The sequence below is a fragment of the Schistocerca cancellata genome, chromosome 5, assembly GCF_023864275.1.
Source record: "Schistocerca cancellata isolate TAMUIC-IGC-003103 chromosome 5, iqSchCanc2.1, whole genome shotgun sequence".
NCBI classification, from domain to species: Eukaryota; Metazoa; Arthropoda; class Insecta; order Orthoptera; family Acrididae; genus Schistocerca; species Schistocerca cancellata.
Genome location: NC_064630.1, coordinates 125,120,808 through 125,134,792, shown reverse-complemented (window position 1 = coordinate 125,134,792; position 13,985 = coordinate 125,120,808). Strand labels below are relative to the sequence as shown.

The window sequence follows — 13,985 nt, the reverse complement described above, 5'->3', positions numbered from 1 at the left end:
TCACTCATCTCAGCAGATGGTGTGTATTGGGTCTTTTGGCTGCTTCTGGGTTCTGTGTAACCCTGATTACTTGCAGTTCATCCCTGTTGCTCCACAGTGACTGGATTTAGTATTGTTTGAGGTGCTTGTAGTATTGTTTTTTTGGTGGTTCTGTGAAGGGGGCAACTATTAGGAGTCCTACTGGCAAGGACAGGGAAATTATTGCACCGAGTTGTTAAACTATTTCTTTGTGTGGTGTTTTAGAATTACATTGGCCACCCAATGGGGTGCCTCTTAGCCCTAGCCACACAGGAAGATGGCTGTCCATGCACAGAGAACACAGTGGACTGTTGATGAATGGCCTGTATTATTGGCACGGCGCAGTATTTGTATCCAATGAAATTTTTGAATGAGCAGCCAATCTTAATGCTGTCCAAGTACTGGATTTGTGGAAACAACTTTTTGTCATTACCTTGATTAATTTTGTGTTAAAATATTACACTCTTGTTTATCTTTGATTATTTCTTGGGCTTAAGTGTCATAATCTTATTTAAGAGTTATCTCTTTTTTTTTAGAGGGAATAATGTGCATAAGGTTCAAGTGGTGAATTATTCTTGTATTTTCATGGTTACTGTCTAATTTGATCTAACACTAAAATCAAGATGTCAGTTTTACAGGCTGGGCTAAGTTCGCTGTAGTGCATATTGACCCAGCTCCAAGGTATCTGACTGGTCAACAATTGGTCTGGTGTGCCTCACCAGCCAGCAGACTTGATGATGAGAAGCAGTGGGTGGGACTCTGGGACCTCATGGGGACTGCTATTCTGTGCCAAGTTGCGGTTGTGGATCATTGGTCACTTAAATTAAGTTCTTATGCTTATTGTGACACTCTGTCCTGGGGATCTTCTTAATTTTCTGTTCCTTGTTAATTCTGCCTTGCCTGCCCCCCCCCCCCCCCCCCCCCCCCCCCCCCCCCCCCCCCAGAAACAAGCCTCAAAATTGTGTAAATAGGACGGTCACAAGCCATCAGAGAGTTACTAAATTTCACCAATTAAACACTACTGGATGTTTAGTTCACCATGTCAGTTTACCAAACGTTTAAGCCCCTACAGACCTGCTTGCTGTCACTGTTTTTACATTTCTTGTATTGATGGTAGCCGCCATTTTAGCCTAGTTGTTTTGAAGTGGGGCACTTACTCTCTTAAATTGTTTTGGAAGAATTGTAAAATATCTTTATCTATTTCTGTTAAAGTAAATTTTTATTTTTTTTAAAGGGAATATTTCTAAGGTGCTGGGGCTCTGTATTGATCTTGACCTTGTTGTAATGCTTAAAAAATTCAAGGCAATGTCTAAGCCCTTCTCACACTTGGTGAGTATTGATTTTGATCTTGTTCTAAATTTTTTTAAGGAGAATTTTAAAATAAATTCTGAGAATTCTGGAACTCTGCGATTATTGTCGTTGATATTGTTGTAATTTTTTTAAAGGGATAAATTTAAAAGCAATTTTTAGCCCTTCTGGTGCTCTATGATTATTGGTTGTTGTTAACAGGCTTTTTGCTTTATTTCGTTGTAAAGGAAAATTTTAAATGTTTTCACGAAATAATTCTAGATGTTGCCAGCCTTAAAGTGGTGCTAAACTTTGGGCTTGGCCCTTCCATGAATGCCTGCTGCCGCCATCAATGAAAGACTATTTCACACACTGATGAGAATGTAAACTGGAAAAAGTATGTTCTGGAACTTCTAAAACAACTTAACATGTTAGTTCAGCTACAGTTTGCATTTCAAATGATTGCAAATCCTGGGGAGACACATACCACCAAGTTGACACATTTTGCATATTTTCATTCAATAATATATGGAATAATGTTCTGGGGAAACTCATCTTTAGGAAAGTAAGTCTTCATTGCTCAAAAATGTGCTGTAAGAATAATATGTGGTACTCACCTACGACCATCTTGTAGACATCTGTTTGAGGAGTTGGACATCCGGCTATAGCTTCAAAGTATATTTATTCCCTCATGAAGTTTATTGTAAATAATCCACTGCAGTTCACAAGGAATAATGATGTACATAATTATAATACCAGAAGGGAAAATGGCATCCATTATTCCTCGTTAAGGTTGTCTTTAGCACAGAAAGGTGATACAAAAGGTCTGACACACAGCAAAGTAAAATTTGAAAACAAACTGAAAAAGTTTCTGCTTAATAGTTCCTTCTATTCCTTGGAAGAGTTTCTGTTATTGTAATGTGTGGAAGGTGGTGGAGGAAGGAATTACTAACTCATATCTGTATGTATAAAATAGTCTTATAAATATTCAGCATGTAGCCATATTTACAAATTAATTTATAAAGTGAATGTAAAATGACTTATTCCACATCATTAAGATTTATTGTGCAAAATGATACACGGAACATGATACACATTTACTTACTTACTTGCTAGAATGTGCCTCTACACAATGCACATCTCTGTACTTTGGGGTACAGTGTCAGTGGTGAATGATGCATGTTGTTTGTTGTTGTTAAGGTCTTCAATACTGAGACTGGTTTGATTCAGATCTCCATGCTACTCTACCCTGTGCAAGCTTCTTCATCTCCCAGTACCTACTGCAGCCTACATCCTTCTGAATCTGCTTAGTGTACTCATCTCTTCGTCTCCCTCTACGATTTTTACCCTCCAAGCTGCCCTCCAGTACTAAATTGGTGATCCCTTGATGCCTCAGAACATGTCCTACCAACCGATCCCTTCTTCTAGTCAAGTTGTGCCACAAACTCCTCTTCTCCCCAATTCTTTTCAATACCTCCCCATTAGTTATGTGATCTATCCATCTAATCTTCAGCATTCTTCTGTAGCACCACATTTCAAAAGCTTCTATTCTTTTCTTGTCTAAACTATTTATCATCCATGTTTCACTTCCATACATGGCTACACTCCATACAAATACTTTCAGAAGCGACTACCTGACACTTAAATCTATATTCGATGTTAACAAATTTCTTTTCTTCAGAAATGCTTTCCTTGCCATTGCCAGTCTACATTTTATATCCTCTCTACTTCAACCATCATCAGTTATTTTGCTCCCCAAATAGCAAAACTCGTTTACTACTTTAAGTGTCTCATTTCCTAATCTAATTCCCTCAGCATCACCCGACTTAATTCGACTACATTCCATTATCCTTGTTTTGCTTTTGTTGATGTTCATCTTATATCCTCCTTTAAAGACACTGTCCATTCCGTTCAACTGCTCTTCCAAATCCTTTGCTGTCTGTGGCAGAATTACAATGTCATCGGCGAACCTCAAAGTATTTATTTCTTCTCCATGGATTTTAATTCCTACTCTGAACTTTTCTTTTGTTTTCTTTACTGCTTGCTCAATATACAGATTGAATAGCATCAGGGAGAGGCTACAACCCTGTCTCACTCCCTTGCCAACCACTGGTTCCCTTTCATGTCCCTCGACTCTTATAACTGCCATCTGGTTTCTGTACAAATTGTAAATAGCCTTTTGCTCCCTGTATTTGACTCTTGCCACCTTCAGAATTTCAAAGAGAGTACTCCAGTCAACATTGTCAAAAGCTTTTTCTAAGTCTACAAATGCTAGAAACATAGGTTTGCCTTTCCTTAATCTTTCTTCTAAGATAAGTCGTAGGGTCAGTATTGACTCACGTGTTCCAACATTTCTATGGAATCCGAACTGATCTTCCCCGAGGTCGGCTTCTACCAGTTTTTCCATTAATCTGTAAAGAATTCGTGTTAGTGTTTTGCAGCCATGGCTTATTAAACTGTTAGTTCGGTAATTTTCACATCTGTCAACACCTGCTTTCTTTGGGATTGGAATTATTATATTCTTCTTGATGTCCGAGGGTATTTCGCCTGTCTCATACATATTGCTCACCAGGTTTTGTCAGGACTGGCTCTCCCAAAGCTGTCAGTATTTCTAATGGAATGTTGTCTACTCCCGGGGCCTTGTTTCGACTTAGGTCTTTCAGCGCTCTGTCAAACTCTTCGCACAGTATCATATCTCCCATTTCCTCTTCATCTACCTCCTCTTCCATTTCCATAATATTGTCCTCAAGAACATCGCTCCTGTATAGACCCTCTATATACTCCTTCAAACTTTCTGATTTCCCTTCTTTGCTTAGAACTGGGTTTCCATCTTAGCTCTTAATATTCATGCAAGTGGTTCTCTTTTTCTACAAAGGTCTCTTTAATTTTCCTGTAGGCAGTATTTATCTTAACCCTTGTGAGATAAGCCTCTACATCCTTACATTTGTCCTCTAGCCATCCCTGCTTAGCCATTTTGCACTTCCTGTCGATCTTATTTTTGAGACGTTTGTATTCTTTTTTGCCTTCTTCACTTACTGCATTTTTGTATTTTCTCCTTTCATCAATTAAATTCAGTATCTCTTCTTTTACCCAAGGATTTCTACTAGCCCTCATCTTTTTACTTGATCCTCTGCTGCCTTCACTATTTCATTCCTCAAAGCTACCCATTCTTCTTCTACTGTATTTCATTCCCCCATTCCTGTCAATTGTTCCCTTATTCTCTCCATGAAACTCTGTACAACCTCTGGTTCTTTCAGTTTATCCAGGTCCCATCTCTGTAACTTCCCACCTTTTTGCAGTTTCTTCAGTTTTAATCTACAGTTCATAACCAATAGATTGTGGTCAGAGTCCACATCTGCCCCTGGAAATGTCTTACAATTTAAAATCTGGTTCCTATATCTCTTCTTACCATTATATAATCTATCTGAAACCTTCTAGTATCTCCAGGGTTCTTCCATGATACAACCTTCTGTCATTATTCTTGAACCAAGTGTTAGCTATGATTAAGTTATGCTCTGTGCAAAATTGTACCAGGCGGCTTCCTCTTTCATTTATTAGCCCCAATCCATATTCACCTACTACGTTTCCTTCTCTTCCTTTTCCTACTGTCGAATTCCAGTCACCCGTGACTATTAAATTTTCGTCTTCCTTCACTATCTGAATAATTTCTTTTATCTCATCATACATTTCATCAATTTCTTCATCTGCAGAGCTAGTTGGCATATAAACTTGTACTACTGTAGTAGGCATGGACTTCGTGTCTATCATGACCACAATAATGCGTTCACTATGCTGTTTGTAGTAGCTTACCCACACTCCTATTTTTTTATTCATTATTAAACCTACTCCTGCATTACCCCTATTTGATTTTGTATTTAAAACCCTGTATTCACTTGACCAAAAGTCTTGTTCCTCCTGCCACCGAACTTTACTAACTCCCACTATATCTAACTTTAACCTATCCATTTCCCTTTTTAAATTTTCTAAGCTGCCTGCATGATTAAGGGATCTGACATTCCACACTCCAATCCGTAGAACACCAGTTTTCTTTCTCCTGACAACGACATCCTCTTAAGTAGTCCCCACTCGGAGATCCGAATGGGGGACTATTTTACCTCCTGAATATTTTACCCAAGAGGACGCCATCATCATTTAATCATACTGTAAAGCTGCATGCCCTCAGGAAAAATACGGCTGTAGTTTCCCCTTGCTTTCACCTAGTAGATAGTGTCGGAAGTTCCATGCGGCTTTTCGCGGATGATGCTGTAGTATACAGAGAAGTTGCAGCATTAGAAAATTGTAGCGAAATGCAGGAAGATCTGCAGCGGATAGGCACTTGGTGCAGGGAGTGGCAACTGACCCTTAACATAGACAAATGTAATGTATTGAGAATACATAGAAAGAAGGATCCTTTATTGTATGATTATATGATAGCGGAACAAACACTGGTAGCAGTTACTTCTGTAAAATATCTGGGAGTATGCGTGCGGAACGATTTGAAGTGGAATGATCATATAAAATTAATTGTTGGTAAGGCGGGTACCAGGTTGAGATTCATTGGGAGAGTCCTTAGAAAATGTAGCCCATCAACAAAGGAGGTGGCTTACAAAACACTTGTTCGACCTATACTTGAGTATTGCTCATCAGTGTGGGATCCGCACCAGATCGGGTTGACGGAGGAGATAGAGAAGATCCAAAGAAGAGCGGTGCGTTTCGTCACAGGGTTATTTGGTAACCGTGACAGCGTTACGGAGATGTTTAACAAACTCAAGTGGCAGACTCTGCAAGAGAGGCGCTCTGCATCGCGGTGTAGCTTGCTCGCCAGGTTTCGAGAGGGTGCGTTTCTGGATGAGGTATCGAATATATTGCTTCCCCCTACTTATACCTCCCGAGGAGATCACGAATGTAAAATTAGAGAGATTAGAGCGCGCACAGAGGCTTTCAGACAGTCGTTCTTCCCGTGAACCATACGCGACTGGAACAGGAAAGGGAGGTAATGACAGTGGCACGTAAAGTGCCCTCCACCACACACCGTTGGGTGGCTTGCGGAGTATAAATGTAGATGTAGATGTTTGCAGTACCACAACAGCAAGGCCGTTTTGGTTAGTGTTACAGGGCCCGATCAGTCAATCATCCAGACTGTTGCCCCTGCAACTACTGAAAAGTCTGCTGCCTTTGGCCTCTCAACAGATACCCATCCATTGTGGTTGCACCTATGGTACGGCTATCTGTTGAAAATTCGCAACCCCGCTTCCAGTAATCTCTTTCCAATGGTTCATGGTGACTCTCTACCTGAAACTTCTGCCCAGATTTCAGCTACTGTCAGCTACATACTTATCAGAATATCAATTTAGGCAATTTTAAGTTATCACATTTTAAATTACGAAAAGCACAAATGTGGATCTACACCTTTAATCGTCTATAGTTAATGTTCTGTTCCACCTATAGAACGGTTCTTTAAACATGTTTCTTCACCTCAATTTTCTCTTTCATGTGCTTCTGTTTCTATTATGTACCTTTACTAATAATGATTTTATTCTTGCCGTGGCTATGAAGTAATTCCCAACCTCCTCAGTTTCCACCATTAGAGCCCATCGTATCATACACAGCCTCTCATTGAGGAACTCCAAATACAATATCTTTTCAGTTTACCAGCTGCACTCATGACAGCCATGGTCTACTTTGTGCTTGATATGTCCCACTAGTAGCAGTGGTTCAGCTATCATCTACTCAACATTGTCAGCTCCAATATACCACCTCCCCAACTATTTCCACCTGTAACCAGACTCGTGACTCATTGTGTTGTCTAGCAAACCTGCATGGGATAGCAATGCCTTTCATCCTATGATGTCATATGATAAGCAGCTTGAAATGTTCATCAGCCATTAGACTAATAAAACATTGATATGTGGAAATTTATTCATCTCTGGATGACAAAAATTAAAGTTCGAAACTGCAAAGATACTATATGAATTAATCCCAATATTTTTAAAATGAAAATAGAAAATTAAATATTCAAATAATCAACTAGACAGGACATTAATATGTGGACATAGTACCAAATCCCATAAAATAATGCACTTGGTACTTACAGAAAGTGCATTTGTGCAATTGCATTTGTGCAATTGAAAACACAGCAGATGTGAATGATCTACAGTACATCGACCAGCATATTAACATTAGATACTTACATTCTGTGATGACTTGGACCACATAAAAGCACACTTAGGAAGTAAAGGAATGTTGCAGGATGTTTATAGATTTATATGTTTTCTTTCAATGTGCTCTGCTCATGGAAAATTAAACAAGTAGCCTTATAGGCACAACATGGATTTATGTTAAATACGCCACTATTCTTTTTTCCATACATTTAAAAGTGACTGTACTGTTGTAGACTGTCTGACACAAGGGACTTCATCAGTGTTGGTTTATTTGTATGGAGAATAAAAAATTCACAGTCTGTATATCATTTATTTAAATACAAGATGGTCACAGTTACGTGACATGGAATTAACAAAAATTCTGTCACCTTACTAGCTGCCTTCAACAACTGCACATACATTGTGTCAAGTTTCTTATACATATCACATAAATATTAAAAGTGTAAATATATAAAAGTCAGCCTACCATAGTCAAATGTAATTGACATGTTAAGCAATCTGGGAGACAGTGGAAAACAAGTTGTACATTTCTCAGTGAATAAATATTCCACATACAACCTAAGACATTTAACTTCAGTCTCTGAGAAGTCAATAGAACACTTGAAGTGATGTACAAATATATTATAAAAATAGTTGCATTTATTTTATTTCCTGAGGTAAGAAAGATATAAAATAGTAATTATTATGATGGACTTTGTCTTATTCGATTACCAGTCCATAGAGAAAAATTTTTCACATCATTTTATTTGTTTTCACTGTACGTATTGCATAACCGTGCCAGTAATTAAAAAAAAACTGGTACTTATTTGGATCAAAAAATCAAGTGATGTCATGGTAATACTGAACAAAAGAAAATATGCTGTACACAAAATGATGTTGCTAATTTGTCATTTATACTGTTATTCATAAATGAACAGAATAACTTAGGAACTATTTCTAGTAATCCTTACATAGTGTAAGGAAATAGTCCAGAAGAAGTATATACATTGATCCATATAACAGAAATCCATACCAAATGTACCCAAACTGCAGTACAAAACTTTGATGTTGAAAACATTTCTATGATGTGGCTCAGAGAAACAGAAATATTTGAAGCTGATGTTGGCAGCTCTGCAACAGTACCAGAAGTAGGGTAAAGATATCAAACTGTGTAGCAGTAACAGACGTTTAGTTGCTATGGAGCAGTGCATAGCAGTATTTGCCATCTGTCCATTTACTGAGATGTTGACAGTTTTACATCTGTGCTATGAGAGTTTTGTGTCACTATTAGATCCTTGTGCTAAGTTTCATCATTACATGCAATTGCTACAAGCATTTTTAAAAGACTGGTTCACATTTAAAGAGAAAGCCTAGTGGGGTTACATAGTCTGAATGTACCCATGCCGTGCAATCTGCCATCGAAAGTGCTTCCTATCATTCAGTATCAAAACTTGTCTCATTGTTACAGTTTCAACAATGGTGTGTTCAAAGAATACTCCATCAGCTTCAATTTTGCCTGTACAAACTTGAGATAGTGCAACCAACTGAATCATAATTAATGTATCTTGCACTGGCAAATTGTCGGCTACAGTCATTGAGGATACAAACTTTTCTCAAAATCTATGGATATACATGAAGCCTATTTTCACTCATGTGGTTACAAGAGTAAGTAGAATTTCCATTATTGTACTCAAGGAAACTCTTCTGTGCTTCACCAGTGACCATCTCATGGTAACAAAGTTTCCATATGGTGCACAGTGTTGTCCTGTGGAGCGAGATGCCCTTTGGTTTCTGAGGGTGAACGAACCACACTGTGATGTATAAACATTATGTCAACTGTTATAGACATTTTTGGCTCCAAAACTCCATACTTTTCCAGATCTTGACATCCAGCACATTTGGTTTCTACCTGCTGGGACCACCTCATACACTGCTAGTTTAATGCAACATTACATTTTTGGGGATTTTGTAATTCCCAAGAATGCAATCATCACTTGGCCACTCCTGTATCCAGATCTTCCAGTTTGTAATTTCTTATTATGGGGGCATCTGCAGAGTATCATGTACCACACCAGACAAAGAATCCTACAGCTTAGATCGAGTTACAGGTTGAAGAGGAAATCACCAACATTCCAGATGACTAACTGTGCCACACTATCCAAAACATACTGAATGTATGTAACAACATGGTTATCATCTGATTGATGTAATTTTTTAAATGTAGTGCTTGATGCAATTTTCAGTGCTGAACAACATATTTTGAACTCAAGCAAAATTTTGTAATGTTCCTTAATTTTTTAACATTATTTCAAACTATTCTGTTTCTCTGCACCGTATTTCATTCTTGATTTCACAGCCCTATGTTTTGATAGACATAGATAAATGAGCAGTATATTTGTCTTCTGTCTGCAGATCTGAAAATCTTAATATGACACAATATTGAAAAGTGGTTTTTGATCATATCCTACACAGAAATAAGAGTAACTACTGTGCTAAAAGGTATTTGCTCACATATTACATATATTCAAAGTGATGATTCCGTAACATGGGAGTCCCGGTCTGACTTGTCAGACGTATCATCTCTTTCTCGGATGCCAGTGAGATTGTTTCCACGCAATAGTGGTGAGGCAGCTGTTGGGCTGTGGGGTTCATCTGCACTACGTACAGAAAACTGCCTACTTAAGCGGCGACCAGTCCTCTCAAATATGGCATCAATTCCCTCCAACTCTTCAGGAAAGTAGCCTTCCAGTTCTGAAACACATTTCAGTGTTATTTTTAATGTCTGTGGCAAACAGACTGGAACAGATTAATCAGAACGAACAATGATTTTATTCCACATTTAATATTTTTGCATTTAGTCACATTAAAACCATATACTTAAGAAGAAATGCAACTATGTAATACCTTTGGATTTAAAACTTCAATAACTGTTGTTCTCACCTCAGTTGATTTTTAGAGGTGCAGTTTCGATAATGATCAAATGGGGGGGTGGGCTAATTCCAGAGGATTATTTTCAGAATTGATGACAAAACTACACCCATCCAACAACACTTGTGTAAGATATGGAAGATGATGATGCAAGTCAATTTAATCAATCTGATGCAGTCCCAGAAGAAAAAGAAAAAGTGAGGGAAGGGAGGGGAGGCATAGTGGATTCAATTATGTTTCACAACTTTAAAATACTGAGAAGACAAATACACCTGACTGTAGTTGTAAGTTTGAAGCATTTATACAGGCAAGGTGCAGTGAACAGCCCCATTTATTTATAACTGCACACTTACGCTAATGCCAGTGAAATGTGGAGCAATTTTTAATGTTGTTAGTGCTTCTTGTGACAGAACGGCTACATAAAAGTGCTTGGTGTCTTGTAGTGTTCGTAAATAAATTGCTGTGCAATGTCCTATGAGTACTGAATACCGAAAAAAAAAGTGCACAAGTTACTTCTGCTAATGGATGGAGCCACTGGTGGCATTTTACAGTAATTGTATTGATGTAATGGCAAAAATTGTGTGTCAGCAACCAATATTGTGGGCATCGAGGATAAAAACTATTGCAGGTAGAAGATACAAACTAAGCATGTTCTAAATGCAATAAACATATAAATGATAACACTGGGCACCAAATAAATATGTAAAGCACAAAATTGTCAGGCATAATAATTATGAACAGTAAAAGAAAAAAGTATCAGCAGTTTCAGCTGTTTAATGCCAGAATCAACATTCATTTCAAGGTAACAAAGCATATACTTTTATAAGCGTATGTGAAACAGTTATAACAATAGCAGCAAGCAGTGAAAGCTTCACTGAAGTTCACAACAAGGAACCATTACTTCCAAAAGCTTCAGATTGTGTGTCTTTTGCTGTCTCACATTTGGATCCATTTTAGAGTTGGTTCTTGCCTTATTTCTCAATATTGTATACAGTTTTAAAAATTCAAGAATAGATTAAACATATTAATGAAATAATGTCACATCAGTGTGTATGGCAAAGTGTTTAATGTTTTTAATCTCTCTCTTTACATTTATCTGCACCCATATACCGATCACAAAAAAGACAAAAGACAGTTTTCAGCAAAAGGTGAATTCCTCTGAGCTGTGTAGCATAACAATTTTCATTCACATGATGAGACTTCTCCTTACAAAGGTAATATTGAATATTTTATTGCCAAACCATACTATCCATGGAACATGAAGTAAAGTACAAGATTACATTATGATCATGATAACAATACTGACACTATTGTCTCCTAGAGTACCAGTATGATACTTCAAGATGGAGGGAGATGGTAATCCCACATGGTACAGCCCCGGTGGCAAATAGGGAGTTTCTCACTGTCTTACTGGTGGACTTGAGTAAAATAAAATAGTTCTTGCGGACCAAATACATCAACACAAGCCAAACTTCAGGCTTTCTTCAAGGCTTACAACCTTGGCAGTGTCATGGTCAGTGTGAAACATCACTGGCCACAACCTACATTTTTTCAGATGTTTCAGACATGGAGGAAAGTTAACCAGTATCTGCTACACCAGGTGATAACCAATGCACCATCATCTTGAATGACGCAAGTAGGCTTTTGGTTTCTAGGGAACCTGCACTGACATGCTTTGAGGTATTCGACTCTCCAAGGGAAGATCAGACACAAATTCTGGACTTTTTTGCTTCTTTCAACACAAATTCTCTTCTTAAGACTGGCAAACTGAAACAAGTTACCGATGCTTTGTCCCGATATCAGATACTGATTGCGGAAATTCAGGAAACAAGATTCACTGGTGAAAACTGCTTCAAGTCACAGGGTTATAGAATCTTCAAAGATTTGTAGTAAGAACTATCCCACACTCAGGCATGGATTTATTGCATTCAAGAAGGTAGGCTCGATTATGGACTTCACCTCTCTCAACAGCCAATGTGGTGTACACATGGAGTTTGCACAATGGTGAATGTACATGGACCAATCAATCAAGTGAATAATAAGGACCCAGAAAGAACAGATGCATTGTGGGAGGAGCTCGAAAACATGCTCTTAAAAGTACCTGACAAGGCATCATCACTCTGCATGGGAATTTCGCTGCCCAGCTTGGCAAGGACAGAAAATATCAAAAAATTACTCAAAAGATTACTGGAAACTACCCAGCTCTTAGGGGAACCAATTACAATGGAGAGAGACTATTGGAGTTATGCAGAGCATATAATCAGGTTCTAAAGCCAACTGCTTTGAAACACCTAACCAGAAGACCTGGACATCTCCAAACTCAAACCTCAGTGAAATCCAAGTTGACCATGTCTCCATTACACAGAAAGCAAAGAAAATATATAGAACATTAAGGTGCTGAGAAATGACAACCTAGATGCAGATCACTACCTTCTGAAGACAAAAGTGAGACTAATTCCAAGAAATAACAAAAGGTTACTCCCAGAAAAAAAAAAAAAGTTCAACAGAGACAAGCTAAGGAGCAAACAAGAACTCACCCAGAAGTTGGAAACTTCAAATCCAGGGAACTTGGAACAATTACAGCAGCCTATAGTCAGAGTAGCTAAGGAGACAATCCCACTCACGAAATCAAGAAAGTGTACTTTTTGGGATAAATAATGTGATTCAGCAAGAAATGGAACTGCCAGAAAAACGAAATGAACTTCCTAATGCAGGAAAATCTGCATCAAAAACCTTCCATGGGATGAAGTGTGCATTCCTTAAGAACCAGTTGGTACATAATGAGCAAGACAGGGTGTATATGACTTGGGACAATGGGGAGATCTGGGAAAAACCCAGGAATTTTTTCATCCAGGAGAAAACAAGGAAAAACCCAGGAATTTTTTAGAATTCCAGGAATTTGTCATTGTTTTAGTTTTCAGTTAATTTTTTGTAATTTTGACAAGTGAGAATTGATACAGATTTGAATCAGAATCAATAAGGATATTACTGTATCCTGCTTCTGCAGAACAATACTGCAACCGTAAAACATAAATAAATGGAAAAAAAACTTAAATTGCAAAGGAAATGAACCATATACAACAACAAAACACAGTGCTCATCCAAGCATCTGCCAACAGCAAAATGTGTCAAAGGTTTTAGAAAGACTTTGCACTGCTTCATTACAACAAACTGCCTCTGATGAGCATCACATTACCACTGGTTACATTAGATTCATTTTAGCAGTTATGAGTGGGCTCATGTGCAGGCACAGTGGAATTGAGTATGAGTAGTTCCTTCTTTTGCTACTGGCTCCAGAAATATGGCTGTTGGCTGTGTAAGGAATCACAGCAAGCAGCCAGATGCTACTGGGAAAATTTTTACTGGCACGCCCAAGCTGCCAGATTCGCACATGCGCAGCAGGCCTGGATCTAAGACTGGGGGAGGGTTGGGGGGCAAGGGGGCAAACTGAGGTATCTGGTCCGGGTGGCAATTTCATTGGGTTGGGGGTGGGGGTGGGAGTGCCAAATTCATATTCTTGAGGAAAAAAAACCTTGTTTCACAAAGCACCTAGTATCCAGTGCATGTTGGTCTATTGACTATCCATATGATTTTGAAACACATCCCTGTTGG

General features: G+C 38.4%; 1 protein-coding gene across 1 annotated transcript in view; it reads right to left on the bottom strand.

Annotated features, from left to right (window-relative positions):
* Nucleotides 1-7,756: 7,756 nt before the first annotated feature.
* LOC126187901 (sodium/hydrogen exchanger 2-like) overlaps nucleotides 7,757-13,985 on the bottom strand; it is a 260,348-nt gene continuing 254,119 nt past the window's right edge. Inside the window, exon 20 of the mRNA XM_049929251.1 lies at nucleotides 7,757-10,196. Coding sequence (XP_049785208.1) covers nucleotides 9,970-10,196 — 227 coding nt within the window. The 3' untranslated portion in view covers nucleotides 7,757-9,969. The remainder of the gene's footprint in view (nucleotides 10,197-13,985) is intronic.